Source organism: Micropterus salmoides, unplaced genomic scaffold (genome assembly GCF_014851395.1).
Source record: "Micropterus salmoides isolate LMB-PRFRI ecotype aquatic unplaced genomic scaffold, ASM1485139v1 Ms_hic_scaffold_17, whole genome shotgun sequence".
Lineage (NCBI taxonomy): Eukaryota > Metazoa > Chordata > Actinopteri > Centrarchiformes > Centrarchidae > Micropterus > Micropterus salmoides.
The window spans coordinates 19732196-19747404 of NW_024040817.1; the positions used below are offsets into that span (position 1 = coordinate 19732196).

A 15209-nucleotide genomic window follows, 5' to 3' on the forward strand; every position below is an offset into this window, starting at 1 on the left:
CTTGCACTGTGATCAGAAAGAAGACAACGTGGCTGCATGTGTGAAGTAGCGTAATTAAATTTAACAGGACAATAATTACTCGGGGTATATACTATCCATAAATTGGCAGAAAAAAGCTGGTTATACGCACTTCTAAAAAAAGTTTTTAAATAGTTTCTATTAATGTAACCGGTCCCTTTTTCAACTGTCCACTGCACGCGCACGTCCCTTTGGGTGGACCTCATTGCGCGCGTCAAGTCCGTTCCCCAAGCCTTCCGGATGAGGCGTCACTTCTCACTTGCTCAGCGCAGTAGCGCGCGGCTTTTCTTCGTGCGCCTCGCGAGTGTCTGTTCCCGTGCGCCTGACTCCAGGATCCTCCGGGATAACGACAGATTTGTGTCAGGTATGTCTGCTCTGTTTATCAAATGATATAGCACGATATAGGCTACTTTATAGTTTTATTATTAAAGAATGAGTGGTTTGTGGTGTTTGAAGAAATGTTACCCCAGCAAACCGTGGGAACCCTCACGTAAAGGATGATGCATATGGAGAGGTAGTTTTCCAACACTGCTTATTAAATGGGTTTAACTTTGAACTTTTTCACTGCTTTGCTCTGTTTGGGTGGAGGAAGTCGCCTGAAGTTCTGACTACATACGGAGAACTTCAAGTGTATATTTAACCGAGGAAGATAAAAATGAAGTGCCAAACAAACCTAGATGAGTATTTTGAGCAGCCCACCACCCCAGGGCACCCTGTACCTTTTTTTTTTTTTTAAATTTTTTTTTAAAGAAAAGTAAAAAAAAGTGTGTTTTCAGATTTTGTGAAAATTGGGTAACTTTGGAGTGTTTACTGTTAGATAAAAGGAAGTTTGGGTAACTGCCTGTGAGAAGTTAATTAAGTGCGGCTGCCAGTAGCTTACTTCCACTCTTCATGCTGGACTGATACCACAGAGGAGAAATCAAACAGCCAACATTGCATTATTGAAAAAGTGGAATTTACCCGATTATTTAGTGAGAAGTCCTTTAATGTAGGATCTCTTCCAGTCAGAGCCCTACTATTTATAGGCACGGCTTATATGTGTATAATGTTATAACAATAATAGATTTATTGTGAAATGTAAAAGGTCAAAGAATAACTAATCATTTGGCTGATTCATCAGGGATCAACTGGATGTTTTTGTCTGTAAGTGTACTGCACATTTGTCAAACTTCATTGACTTTCAAAAATGATTTAGGCTTATGGCTTTATGTCTGTCTGTGAAAGACTTTGTTTAATTTGCTCCAGAGCCAGCATATTTCTTCGGTGAACGTGACTGTGATTTATTTGGCAACAGGCCTACAGGAAGCCACCTTGAGGAAAAGGCAGGCCTGGATGTTTCCTTAACATGTCAGATTGGTGTAGGTGTTCATTCTTTCATTATGCCAGGCTGCAGGGAGATTGCACATTAACACCCCACCACCACCACCTTCCTTTAAATAATTAACATTTATGTTTCTTTCACTACTCATTTCAAGGGAAGAGGGCTTTGTGAAATTATGCGGGTGGGATGGGGAAAAACGCGATTAGGCTGTCCAAGGACGGACTTCATCACTTCCTGTTTCTTTACGAGGTCAGTTCCTGTCTTTAGCCTCGGGGCTAGGCAGGAAGGAAGGGGGGGTGAAGATTTTTGGGGGGAGTGGGAGCTCTTTGAAATGGATGTTACCATCATCACACAGTTTTCCCACCAAGCAACCTGCAGCCTGATGGTAGCACCTGCGGACACCCCTGGATGGATAGTGTCAGTTGAGTCTGCCATTTCGATCAGGGTCTTTGCGGTTTTCAGCCACTGTTATGACTCTTCTTCTTGTTGTTCACAAAGGAACAGGCCCCGAGCTCCTAATGCTTAAAAAACAGGATTAGGCCGCTTCAATTCAGTTACTCAATTCATGTAAATGTCTGTGTCCATTCCAACGAGCCATCTCAGTCCTCTGTATCTGGAGGATATGATGATTTCATGTGGAAACAGGACGTCCCGATGACCGAGACACCTTATTTTTCCATTGCCCCCAACCCCCCCATCCCTTCTGAGTGTGTGTGTGTGTGAACTCTATGAGTGTGTGTTATGTGTGTGAGGGTTGGGTGACAGCTTGCCTTCCCATTGTCCTATCATTCCTGCTCCACTCACACTCTGCATCCTGTGGGACTTCCTGCTAACGAGGGAGAGAGTCAGAGACAAAAAGAAAGGTAAGAAAAGAGATGGAGGAACTAGAAAAGAGGAGGAGGAGGATTGGAGAAAGTCTGCGCTTAGAACACAGAGCTGATTTAGAAGTACAGTAACGACAGATCTGAACAATTGTGTGTGTGTGTGTTGCCCTGTGTTCCCGCAGTGAATTCCCCGCTGGGAGCAGCTTATCTGCAGGTCAACTGTGCAGGAAAGGGTGTGTCATTTGGATTTAGATGTTTGCGAGTATGACGACGGAGGTGATGTTATTGTGATTTTATAAGAATGCCTGCTAATGCTTTGTAGGTGTCTTTATATTGTTATAGAATATACAAATATACTATTCTGCAGTAGTGTAAAAGGGGCCATTTTGCTTAGAGTACTTTTACTTTGGGTGCATTTTTGCATTTTCTTACTGTACATAATTGTTCAGAATACTTTTTCAATAGATTAAACTCAAAGGTTCGGTTAACTAAATACCAAAAAACAAAGATACAGCTGTGCATATAGTTTGATTTTATTTGGCCAGGTTTTCAGGTATTCAAGCTTTCTGCCTCCAACTTAATACAGCGGAGTTGAATTAAATGTGTGGCACTCACAGCATTGAGAGACAATTCTTGTCAGAGACATTTTGTCATTCTGGAAAATTCACTGAACATACAGAGGACAGGTTTCTTAGCAACAACTTCTATAGTAGAAAGTATTTCCAGTGAATTCTGTGAACTTCAAAATTCACTTCCATTTTATTTTGGTGGAGGCGGATATTTCAAAACCTGGGCCAAAAAAAAACACCCAAAAAAGTATTTGCTTCATACCACCATTTTTTTTGTAATTTGGATGACACATCCCTTGAAAAACTGTCAATGACATGAACTCTGATGTGCATTATTTAATAAATGTGAAGTAGTAATCTGTGTTGTAAAATGGCCAGTTGTTGCAGACAGACTTATCACAAACCAATACCCAACTTCTCCCCACCAGAGGAAGCTGCTTCTGTTTCACAGAGTGTTCTAATTAGTTCTTCTGTCAGCTGCTATAAAAAAATCAGCTTTGACCTTCAGCAGCCAACCAGCGAAGTGAAGTTTAGTTTTGAAACGGCAAACAGACGAAAAAGGGGTCTAAATTTAAATGAAATATTGGTAAAGTATTTTGGTGTTTACTGTGGTAAGAGGTGAGTTTTTATGACACTAGCGTCTTATAGAAATAATGACTGTGCCATTTTGTTGTTACACCATATGCAGGTTTTGCAACTGGTGGCAGGAGGGTTAACTTATTTTAGAAAAGGTGAATGGCAGTATAAACTCTGTACTCAGTTTGCTTATGAATATCACTGTAACGTTCATCACCTTAAATACTTAAATAATTGAAACTAAGCTAAACTATGTGTGTTTGTTACTTACTGTCGCTCATTTTCCCTACTTGGTTTCAAGAGGCAAAGAGGAACTCAGGCTGTTCTTAAATTACTGTGGCGCGATCAGTACTTATGCAGACTTCTGTCTCACATACACCTAAAAGTATGCCGTGTGTCAATTTGAATGTGCAACCTCTATATACCACTCTTCACCACCACACACCCACACAGTCACATACACACACACTTTACCCTAGTATCTTTAATGTTGGTGGCTTAGTGAAACAGAAACCGAATTTGTTATCATAAACGCAGACAATGGTGAACATTAGTACACACATGTTAGTTTGTGTTTCATTCTGCACCATGACAGGTTATATACCAGTATGTTGGTGCACAATTGCCTATTTTAGCTCTTTGTGCATGCTTGCTCGGTGAAGCCCTTGTTCAGTGGGCCGCGTACTATTCTGTATGTGTGACTTTAAGTGTGACGATGGTGTAAACACCTCGGGTCAACTGAATTATTAGGTGGGTTTTAAGAATTACCATAGCTTCTGTGTGCAGAGAGGAAGACGGAGGAGAGCAGGGGAAATCTGGTCAACAGGAACCATTAGGAGAACAATAACTGCATGGCCCTCCTGCAAGTAGTCCTCTGTATGTATGTGTGTTAAGACATATACCTGTTCTTGTGCTTATCTTGTCTGTGGTGACCGGACATTCTTAGAAAAGCAGAAAAAGAAGCGATGAGAGAAAGGACAGATAAAGATGAAAGGGAGGAGACCTCTTCTACACCCCCTGTCACTTCTCCTTTCTAAGGTTTATCTGAAAGAGAAAGAGGGCAGCAGCTGTGGTTTGGTGTAAGGGGTGGATAGAGGGAATATGAAAGGTTATTGTTGGAGGGGTGTGGGCATGGTGTAGAGAAAAACAGCAACAGAGAGGAAGATGTGTGTGTGTGTGTGTTTGTGGCCCTGCAGCTGCCTGGTGTGTGTGTGGACTCTGTCCTCAGTTTCCAGGAAAAGGGGGGAGCCATCAGAGGGGTGGACAGGAAACTCTAACAGGGCTAACTTCCTGTAGCTCTCCTGATGGCTGAACAGATAGTGAATGAGTGTGTGTGTGTGTGTGTGTGTGTGTTTGTGTGTGTGGGCTTGTGCGCACGTAACATTTTTGCATACTTTGCTCTAGACTCTTCTGGATGTAGCCCATAATAGCTTCTGTTGGAATTTGTGTTGTGGATGGGACAAACGCTGTTCACTCAGAGCTCTGATGGTTTTTCATAATAAAAGTGAATTACTTTTTGTGTTCTTGCCTCCCCCTGCCATAACCTGTATTGTTCTTCCTGTGTGTGACTTCCCTCACATTCCTTAGTAGGTGGGGAGTTTGCAGCTTGAAAGGTTGCCAGTTTGAATCCTAGGGCCATTCTGCACCATAGACTGTATATAAAAAGCTCTGCACTCAGTGACCAGTTTATTAGGTACACCCACAGTAGCTAACACTAACGCAGTCTAACAAAAGAGCCTACAATACAATCTGCCGTCATGAAGGTTGTAATGTAAATTTATTCAGAAACTTCATGGGCATTTTGGAGGCTGTAGTTGGCAGTGCTGTTGAGCTGTATTACATTATACTGACAGGTATTTCTAAAATTTTGTCCACCCTAATTATATCAACATCAGTAGATTAAATATTAGAAACTACAGCCTCCAAATGACCTTAATGTTTAATCTAGAGCTACATTTGAAATAATTTTTTAAATTATTGGTTAATCTGCCAGTTATTTTCTCTATTGAAATGTCCATCAAATGTGCCCCTCAAATTGTGTGGACAACTAATAGACTAGCTTATTTTGTCCAATCAACAGTCTAAAGCCTAAAGATATTCAGGTTCACTGAAAGCTCATGTGGATGACTGTGTGCAGGCACCTCTGCACACAATTAAAATGTTTTACAGTCTTCTCTGTATGTTATTTCCTCCTGATGTTGGCACCAGCTTTTGCTTTGTCAACACATGTTCTACTCAAACAATGCTTTCCGTCTCAAAACTGGAAGTCAGGATTGCGTACATGTGTGAACATCGACACAATGATCTTTGTGAAACATATTTCACATCGCTGGACCTTCTGTCCCTTTGTGTCAGATACCTCTGTCTCCTCTGATGACATTTACAGGTATATTTCACCGCAAACCTAAACACCCCCCCCCACACACAGACACACGCGCGCACACACACAGAGACACAGCTGTTGACCAGAGAGAATGACTGAGTACCCCCTCTTGAAACTGTGAAGCGAAAAGGGAAGTGGCTAACCTCACATGTCTCTCTGTCTTTCCTTATCTCTGGCTGTCACTGTGCTTTTTTCAAACTTCTCTGTCTAACCGTGGGTTCCTTCATGCGTGTCTATATTCACGCTTTACCACCCTTGAGCCTTTCCACCACGTTCTCCACCACCTTTTCTGTCTCCGGTTCTCTGCCACTCATCCTCCCTTGCCCTGCTCTCTCATTCCACCCCATGTCACTCACCTCCTCCCTCTTTTTTTTCTAGTGGCGATGGTGATTGACAGATGATCTGACAGAGGAAGACATCAGGTGAGAAAAAGTTAACTTCTCCTTTCCGCCTCGCCTCCAACCACTCATCCTCTCTTCCTCCTCCTCCTCCATCTACTGCTTGAGGGAAGTTGAGTTTTTTATTGAAAGTTTGTTACTTCTCTCTTCGCAGTTCTCTCTAGCTTTTTTACACCCGGGTGACCCCTTCATGTTGTTGGTGTTTGTTGCTTTCACTTTCAAGCTTGTGTTTGAAGCATCAGGTTGCGTAGACAGAAATGATAGGAATTCGATTACTTATAGTTTTTCTTGTGCTGAATATTGTGATTATCTACTAGATTCTTGTATTTTTGATTTTTGTGATAAGCGGCGATACTGTAATTAATTAAGTCATGGGTAATCACTGTAATTCAATGGACATTCCACTGATTTTAAACACAACGTTCAGTTTGCTGCTGAGGGATACTGCTCAGTTATATAATGTTTTCTTTTACGTGACTGGAGGAGCTTTCCAGAGTTTGAAAAAACCCCAACCTGATAATGTCCTAGTGATGTCACCGGGGTTATTGCAGCTTGGGCTTGATATTTTTAATTATATTGATTATAATAAAAAGAAAAAGATGAGAGCGTTTATCAGGCAGCGTTGGGCTGAGGAAAGATGATCAAGTTGCATTATGGAAAACGTAGGATCTGGTGTTTCTGGGGCACATACTGAAAATATGGATATTCCTATTTTGACCACTTCCTTAAACAGTTAATTTTGAATTTGTATATTCCTTGTTTTTATTCTAAACTAACCTTTGTTATTATCTCTTTAAAGAAAACTTTACGTTACTAGTCCTACTACTAATACTACTTATATAGTTGTGGTATATATCATTAACTCTGGTTGCTTTCACAGACGCCGTCTCCGTGCTAGTTATTATGGGGTGTGCCTGTTGCAAGCAGAAGAAGTCCACCAAAGCAGTAGCAGCAATAGACGTTACAGATCTGTCTCCTAGCAACGCAGATGGAGGGTTGTCCGCGGCCTTGAATCAGGGCCGTTACTGTCCCGACCCCACTCAGACCATCCCAGACTTCAACAAGGGCTTCACATCGAGCACCATCTTCCCCAACACCAACACACACCAGCGGGCTGGAGGCATAACATGTAGGACTGTGTGTGCACACGTGTGTTTGTGTATGTGTGTGTGAGACCCAAGTAAAATGGTTTTACAATATTACTTAGATTTAAGAGGGTGAAAATCAAAATCAATCATTAATAATTGATGAATCGAAGTGGACCTAGCACTTCTTCAGTGTTTCTATCTATTAAATGTGTTTTCTTAATGATGTCTTTTGTGCTGTGTGACGGGGGTCTTAAAATCAGAGAAATCCATATGGTAAGAGTCATGATGATATGCTGTGATGTGATTCCTCAACCCATTTTTAAGGATAGGTTCATCTGTTGCCTGTCAATGCTCACATGTACATTGAAATAGTTTTTAATTGCTGTAATGGTTCCTCCTGTCCATACTGCCTCTGACTGTGGATTTGTCCCTATCTCTAACATTTGAATTGTGCTAAGAAAGGATCTTTCACAGCCCGTATGGACAGGTGGAATCCTTACTCCATTAACGATTTTAATCTACAGTATATGCGGATATATGTGTATTGTTTTAAGACAGACAGACGAATGCAAACCTCTGCTTTAGAACAGCAAAAATAGATTGCTATTAGAGTTCAGTGGTATAAACTAATGTGTGTAACTCTTGATCATCTGTGTGTACATGCAAACATGTATGCAGGTGGTGGAGTCACTCTCTTTATAGCTCTGTATGACTACGACGCTCGCACCGAAGATGACCTTACTTTTCAGAAAGGAGAGAAATTCCAGATCATCAACAATACGTAAGTTTAAATGTACACAAACATCTTTTAAAAACATCTGTTTACAAATGTCATTAAATTTAGGGAAAAACACCTATTAAATGACTGTAATAACTATTTGTGGCATGCACGATAACAATATGTGATCAGTGTTAAATGAGATCAGCTCTGACTTCCAAAAGGTAATTAATTTTGTTTACATACATTAAATGCCACAGGCTGCAATTAAATGTGACCCATTAACCTTGTGAACGGCTGCTGGCGATGTCGACAAGCTCATGCTCTTGAACAACATGAACAACCAAAAAAGGTGTTTGGAGGTCCAGCCAAGTTCACACCTATGCTCTTTAATCTTATTCTTGACACCTTTAATTTTGCGGTTTATTATTTAGTATTTAACTATAAACCCTCCGGGGCATCTAGCTCATTTGGTAGTGCGCGGACTGAGTGTTCGAGCCCGCGGCCCTTTGCTGCAAGTCGTCCTGTCTCTCTCCTTCAATTCCTCTATCTCTCAAAAAAATAAACTATGAAACCTCCATCGAGCATCATAACAAAACTGTGAGCTGACTGTATTTGTTACACCGTATATATCTGATTTTCTAAAACACATCTGATGTTTTGCATATTCCACCAGCCAACTGACGTTTTATGTTTGTTTTTTGCAGAGAGGGTGACTGGTGGGAGGCTCGCTCTTTGGACACAGGCCACTCAGGTTACATCCCCTCCAACTACGTAGCTCCTGTTGACTCCATACAGGCTGAAGAGTGAGCACACACACACACACACACACACACACACACACACACACACACACACACACACACACACACACACACACACAGTAGGGAAAGCTACGTGTGCTGTGCTGATAATTTATGTTGAAAGATTTTCTCAATATGTGACACGTAGTCTGAGGGCAGAGGTCGCATGATGTGTGCTGTTGCTGTTGTGACCCGTGTGTTGTTGTCATGGTGACAGGTGGTATTTTGGGAAGATGGGGAGGAAGGATGCGGAGAGACAGCTGCTCGGCCATGGCAACCAGAGGGGAACTTTTCTCATAAGAGAGAGTGAGACCACCAAGGGTGAGTAGGCTAAACACGCACACACACACACACACACACACAGACAGACAGACAGACAGAGAGACAGACAGACAGACAGACACACATACACACACACATACACACACACATACACACACACTCTTAATAGCAGCTTACTGCTCTAAACATGTGAAAGCATTCAATTTCTCTCTTTCTCTACCTATCACCTCTCCCCCACTCTATGCTCCTTCATCCACCCCCTCCCTCCTTTGTCCCCCCCCCGCTCTTCCTCTTCTCTCCTCTCTCTTTCACAGGTGCTTACTCTCTGTCTATCCGTGACTGGGACGACAACAAGGGAGACCACGTCAAGCATTATAAGATCCGCAAACTAGACAATGGTGGCTACTACATCACCACGAGATCACAGTTTGACACTGTGCCGCAGCTGGTACAGCACTACACAGGTAAAGCGCATAATCACACGCACAGGGAAACTAATTCATCCTCTTTTTTTCTGCTTGTCCTTCAAAGTGAAAACATGCTGTGTTGCTATTTTCTGATGCACCTTCAAGCTCCAAAGCTCCTACATCTATGGATTTCATCTAAAATTTCTAAATCTAAAAGTCTCTTCCCAACTGCAAGAGAAAATCTTTACCTAATTCAGTCTCTACTTAATTCATACTGTAATTAAAGTATTATCAGTGGTGCGAAGTTAGTACTTTTACTGTACATAAGGACAATTATGAGGTAATTTTCTTGAACATTACTACTTTTTGCTCTACTACATTTCAGAGAAAGTGTTGAACGTTTTAGTGCAGCTTAAGTTTCAAGTTACTTTACAGATTCACAACTTACATAAAAAGTATATAATCAGCTTATATAATATGATGCATTGTTAAATAACTAACCATCTACCCTACAGTACAGTAAGTAATGAGCTCCGTCATCTACTAGTGTAATATATATACAATAAAACAAAACCCTGAGAGTCGCCATTCTGCCTATTGAGAATTTTACTTTTGATTCTCTAAATAATTTTTTTTCTAATCTGTACTGTACTGTACACAAGTAGTTGCAACAAGCAGGGTTCACACCCTGGACTTCCTCTCCTCTCTGTCAGTGTATATCTGCCCCCTAGTGGCTTGTGTTGATATAACACACGTTCTGCAGTTTGTAACTTTACATGACATCAAAAGCAACCTGAGAGATTTGGCCACCGCACACAGAATGTGTTTTATGTCTCTTTTGGAGCATTTTCTTTGTGCCTTTGTTATTTAGCTTTTGGTTAACCTGTCAGTTGCATAAATGCATAAGCAACCTGTCTTGTTCTTTCTTTATCTCTGCGTTTGTTGCTTTCTTTCCTCTGTTTTCTTTCCCTTTTTTCTTTGCCTGTCTGTCTCTCCTCTCTCTCTCAGAGAGAGCGGCGGGTCTGTGCTGCCGTTTGATTGGCAGCTGTAAGCGAGGCACACCTAAACTGGCTGACTTATCAGTGAAGACCAAGGACATGTGGGAGATTCCCCGCGAATCCCTCCAGCTGATTAAGAAACTGGGCAACGGCCAGTTTGGAGAAGTCTGGATGGGTAGGAATGGTGGGACTGTGTTGCAGTGGGGGAAGGTGACAGCGGGAGCACACCTGGAAAAAAAAAAGTATTAAAAGATGAGCAGGTATATATAATGCATTTAAGTCTTGGTTGTGTTCAGTTGACAAGAACATCAGTAAATGCTTTTGGTGTCAAGACACCTGCACTCTCACAAACATATACTGTAAAGCCCTGTTTATCTGTCTGTGTAGTGTGTCTGTGTAGTACAGAGTCTGTCAACCTGCATCAAATATACATTTGGATCAGACCACATAAACACATAGACAACACACACACAGTGGATTGATGTAGTCTAGACCAGTTTTTAAATGCTATGCATTGAATACAAACTGTAGCAGTGGAACAAATCCTTAATAAACCTTTACACAGAGGCAGCAGCAAATTAATTCAAATGTGGCCTTGTTTCACATCCAGGTGTGCAAAGTTGTGCCCCTCCTCCCCTGTTGTTGCATGTGCATGTTTCATCATCTCACCTCACGTCTTTGTCATCCCCCCCCCCCATCTTTCTTCCATCTTCACACCCATCACTTCATCAACCACTTCCACTGTTTCCTTTTCCTACATCTTCACCCTCCTTGGCTCCCATCTCCTCCCCCAAATAGGCAGCAATGACGGGCTGTGCTATTACCTGACCATGCCCTGTCCCAACAGCACCCCGCTCACCATAGGCCTTGGGCGGGATGCCTGGGAGGTGTCCAGGGAAACGCTGTCAATGCAAACGAAGCTGGGACAGGGCTGCTTCGGGGACGTTTGGATGGGTGAGAATGACACTGCCAACCTCTGACACCCTCTACAGGCTTAGAGGGAAAACTGTCTGACCAGCACCGTCCTCTGAAGTGTCTGTTACTGTCCTGTAGCAAAGATTGTTGGTAATGCTAAATGTCTGGCTCTGGCCAGCCACTGATGTCAGTGTATGTAAATAACGTTTGATGTTTTTCCCAGTATCGCTTGATATTCCCACATGATTTATTTTCAGTTACAATGCCATACAGTATCCCTGACCCCGTTGGGTTTTCTGGGCCTTGCAATTTACAGTTTCTCCCCGAACCCAGCCATGCTTTGTGCCTGTCCGTGTAACTCAGGTGCTGCTGTTGTTGATGTAAGACCAGCAAACCCCCCTCACTCCCTCCTAACACAAACCTGTCTCAGGTCATGCATGCTCTCAAATACATCATTTGCATGCACCAGACACATGTTTGACAACATGTGTATGTTCGTTACAGCCTGCATATTATGTGCCTTGTTTTTTTATATTTACACCTGAATGTGTGGGTGTCTGTGTCCCCATATAAGTAGTATGTACATGTATATACTATACAGCCATCACCTTTTCAGTGTGCCAGGAAACTGGTGTGTATGCCTGCGCAGCATGTCTCTGTGTGTGTTCATGTATTATATGTGCATTAACATCCCCTTGTCTGTATGCCAGGCATGTGGAACGGTACCACCAAGGTAGCGGTGAAGACTCTGAAGCCAGGAACCATGTCCCCTGAGGCCTTCCTGGAGGAGGCTCAGATCATGAAGCGACTCCGCCATGACAAGCTGGTGCAGCTCTACGCCGTTGTGTCTGAGGAACCCATCTACATTATCACCGAGTTCATGAGCCAAGGTATCAGGCTGAGTAAACTGTCCCAACTTTCAACCATTCTTTAAAACAACAAATTTTTGATATCTCCTGCTCATTACCAAACAGACCAACAGGAGCAAAAACATCGGGGATCAGGGAGACATTTCATAAAATGGAAAATCACAGTTAAAGCCCCTGTGCCTCCCGCTGGGCAAAACACTGAATTATAACAATTCTAGGGATTTTCTTTCTTCCTCTGAGCATGACCTTTGACCTCCTTGTGGAGGCCGCCTGGGGGAAGATGACACATTCCTTCCATATTCACTAAAAACTAAAATAAAAGAGACAAAAGTTGGCATTAAGATGTATTAATAAAAATAATTAATAAATATATATTTTGTACATGCCATGATACACAGCAGATATGTCTAACTATAGGAAAAGTAAGGGGCCAATCATGATGCTACAGTCTTGTTTTTTCAGGAAGTTTGTTGGACTTCTTAAAAGATGGGGAAGGGCAGAGTCTGAAGCTGCCTCAGCTGGTGGACATGGCTGCGCAGGTGTGTTAAACACAAACACACTGAAACAGAGGCACAATGACAAACTTGCCATCTATCTCAGTTATTTTTTTTAATCACTTTGTGTTTTTAGATTGCAGCTGGAATGGCGTACATCGAGAGGATGAACTACATCCACCGTGACCTGCGAGCAGCTAACATCCTTGTTGGAGACAATCTGGTGTGCAAGATCGCTGACTTTGGTCTGGCTAGGCTCATTGAGGACAACGAGTACACAGCCAGACAAGGTAACAGCATGCGATATTAAGTGTTTATGTGTGTGTGTGAGAGAGAGAGAGACGAAGAGAGCCCCACTTGCACAATGTGATGATTAAATATGTCTGCCTCTGCCTCCATGTGTATATTTTTATACATAACCTATCCTAATTATATGATTATGCATCTTCACTGTGTTGCCATGGTTTCAGGGGCGAAGTTCCCCATCAAGTGGACTGCTCCAGAAGCTGCATTGTATGGACGCTTTACCATCAAGTCAGATGTCTGGAGCTTTGGCATCCTACTAACTGAACTCATCACTAAGGGACGGGTGCCATACCCAGGTACTGGATGAAACCTGATTGTTCGGTATTTCTCAATCTCTTGCAGTAACATCATAAGATCATCCTTTGCAATGAAAAGTATCCAGGATTAGATATTTTTAGTTATTTGCTACAACCTGGACAGGTGACAGTTTACTTACATTTTCAACCAGAAACAAACTACATTACAGCACTGGGTGGAGTTTTGCCCAAATGTACTTTATAAATAATTTATCTTAAAATACTAATTTCTCAAAATGTGTGGATTATTTGCTATTGCAGTAATTTGCCTTTTTTCACTTTTCTGTTAAACAATTTTCTCCATATCCAATATGTGTTGGGATTTTTGTGCTTCATGTGTTTTTTATATTTTTCCAACCCTCTCCCCATTTCCTCATCCATCCCTTTAGGCATGAACAACCGTGAGGTGCTGGAGCAGGTGGAGAGGGGCTACCGGATGCCGTGCGCCCCGGGCTGCCCCGCCTCGCTCCATGAACTGATGCTGCAGTGCTGGAGGCGGGAGGCCGATGAGAGGCACACTTTTGAGTACCTGCAGTCCTTCCTGGAGGATTACTTCACCGCCACAGAGCCGCAGTACCAGCCCGGAGAAAACCTGTGACCAAACACGCATAGGACAGACGTGGAGCAATTAAGGGACAAACAGAAAGAGAATGACAGAAAGACAGGCAGGCAGGCATGGATATGTACATGCACTTACACTGATAGGCATGTCATTGTCCATGTACATGCTTTCATTGTATTTGTTCCACACATACTGTACATGCACACACAAATATTAAGATACATATCATTTGCCTTGTTTAATTGTTTCCTCCTTTTGATCATTGATCACCGCAGCCCACTCAAGACAGATCAGTCCACCATGTTGAAGAGCAGAGTCGGAGCTCTGCTGGTCAGGCCTTGCAGTAATGTTGCTTTACTCTGTAACCATGACAACAAGGAACTGAAAGAAGATGTAGATGGTTGTGTTGAGGTGGGGGGATGTCGAGTTGGTACTCGATCTGTTCAGCTGCCATATATGTTCAGCTCCTTTGATTTCTGTGTCTGAGAAAAGAGATTTAGTAGGCCAACTGTTTACCTGAGATAAATATATATGTTGATACAGAAATAATAGAAGCTGCAACAGGTTTCAGTTGGAATATTGTCTTTGGAAAAATGTCCTGTGAACCTTGATGGTAACTGAGTAGATTATGTACACAGCCACAGACGATATAAGATTTAATAAGATGAACTGATCCATGTCCATCACCTGTAAGGGGGAACTGATTTTAAAATGGCTCCAATATGTGCCTTAAAGTGGTCAAATTAAGGGCTGTTTTAGATTTTAAATGTAATACTGAGAGATGGTGAGGACTGCTTTGTTTGTCTGATCATTTGTATTACAATTTTGTATGAACTGTCTCCTTTGTTGTTTTAATTTAACGCAGATATATCTGTGCATCACAAAGACTTCTATATCTAGTTAACATATATACAGTTTTCATCCATTGGGAGGGCAGGGTGAAATGTTACACATAAAGGGGAAAGTCAGTGTCAGTGGAAGGATAGTGTTTTAAATGTATGTGTTACATTTAGATGTGGTGAATCCCCTGTCATGTTATTTTAATAAATATCAAATATCTTTACTGGGTTGGGACACGTCTGTTATTCTATGTGTTTGTTTATTTGATGTTTCCTCTTAGGTAGTAATGTTTAAGCCAGGTGCCATCACATGCAAAACACACAACTGTAGCTGCTGTACAGGAATGAATGATCCTTAGGTCTGCCTTAAAATTTATAGGCTGTTATTAATTTTTTCATCATTTTCCTTTAGTGAATTTATATGGCTCATGTGAGGAAATAGTTCTACTTCACGCTTTGTGCTTCAAGCAAAACGTCATATTTTTGTATGCCACAGCATAGGCTACAACATTTCTGGTTACACTAAAGAAAATTGGTACAAAA

General features: G+C 41.9%; 1 protein-coding gene across 3 annotated transcripts; it reads left to right on the forward strand.

Annotated features, from left to right (window-relative positions):
- The first annotated feature begins 242 nt into the window (after positions 1 to 242).
- yrk (Yes-related kinase) lies at positions 243 to 14890 on the forward strand. 3 transcript variants are annotated; one of them, XM_038725875.1, is made up of 14 exons: positions 243 to 382; positions 6070 to 6113; positions 6970 to 7218; positions 7856 to 7958; positions 8603 to 8701; positions 8916 to 9019; positions 9295 to 9444; positions 10396 to 10560; positions 11184 to 11339; positions 12011 to 12190; positions 12632 to 12708; positions 12800 to 12953; positions 13134 to 13265; positions 13655 to 14890. In XM_038725875.1, exons 3-14 carry the CDS (start codon positions 6993 to 6995, stop codon positions 13861 to 13863), a joined length of 1755 nt encoding a protein of 584 aa, XP_038581803.1. In that variant the 5' UTR covers positions 243 to 382; positions 6070 to 6113; positions 6970 to 6992; the 3' UTR covers positions 13864 to 14890. The 3 variants fall into 3 exon arrangements, with proteins under 3 accessions (XP_038581803.1, XP_038581801.1, XP_038581802.1); XM_038725873.1 differs by lacking the exon at positions 11184 to 11339 and having other exon boundaries at positions 244 to 382; XM_038725874.1 differs by lacking the exon at positions 10396 to 10560 and having other exon boundaries at positions 244 to 382.
- Positions 14891 to 15209: the final 319 nt, after the last annotated feature.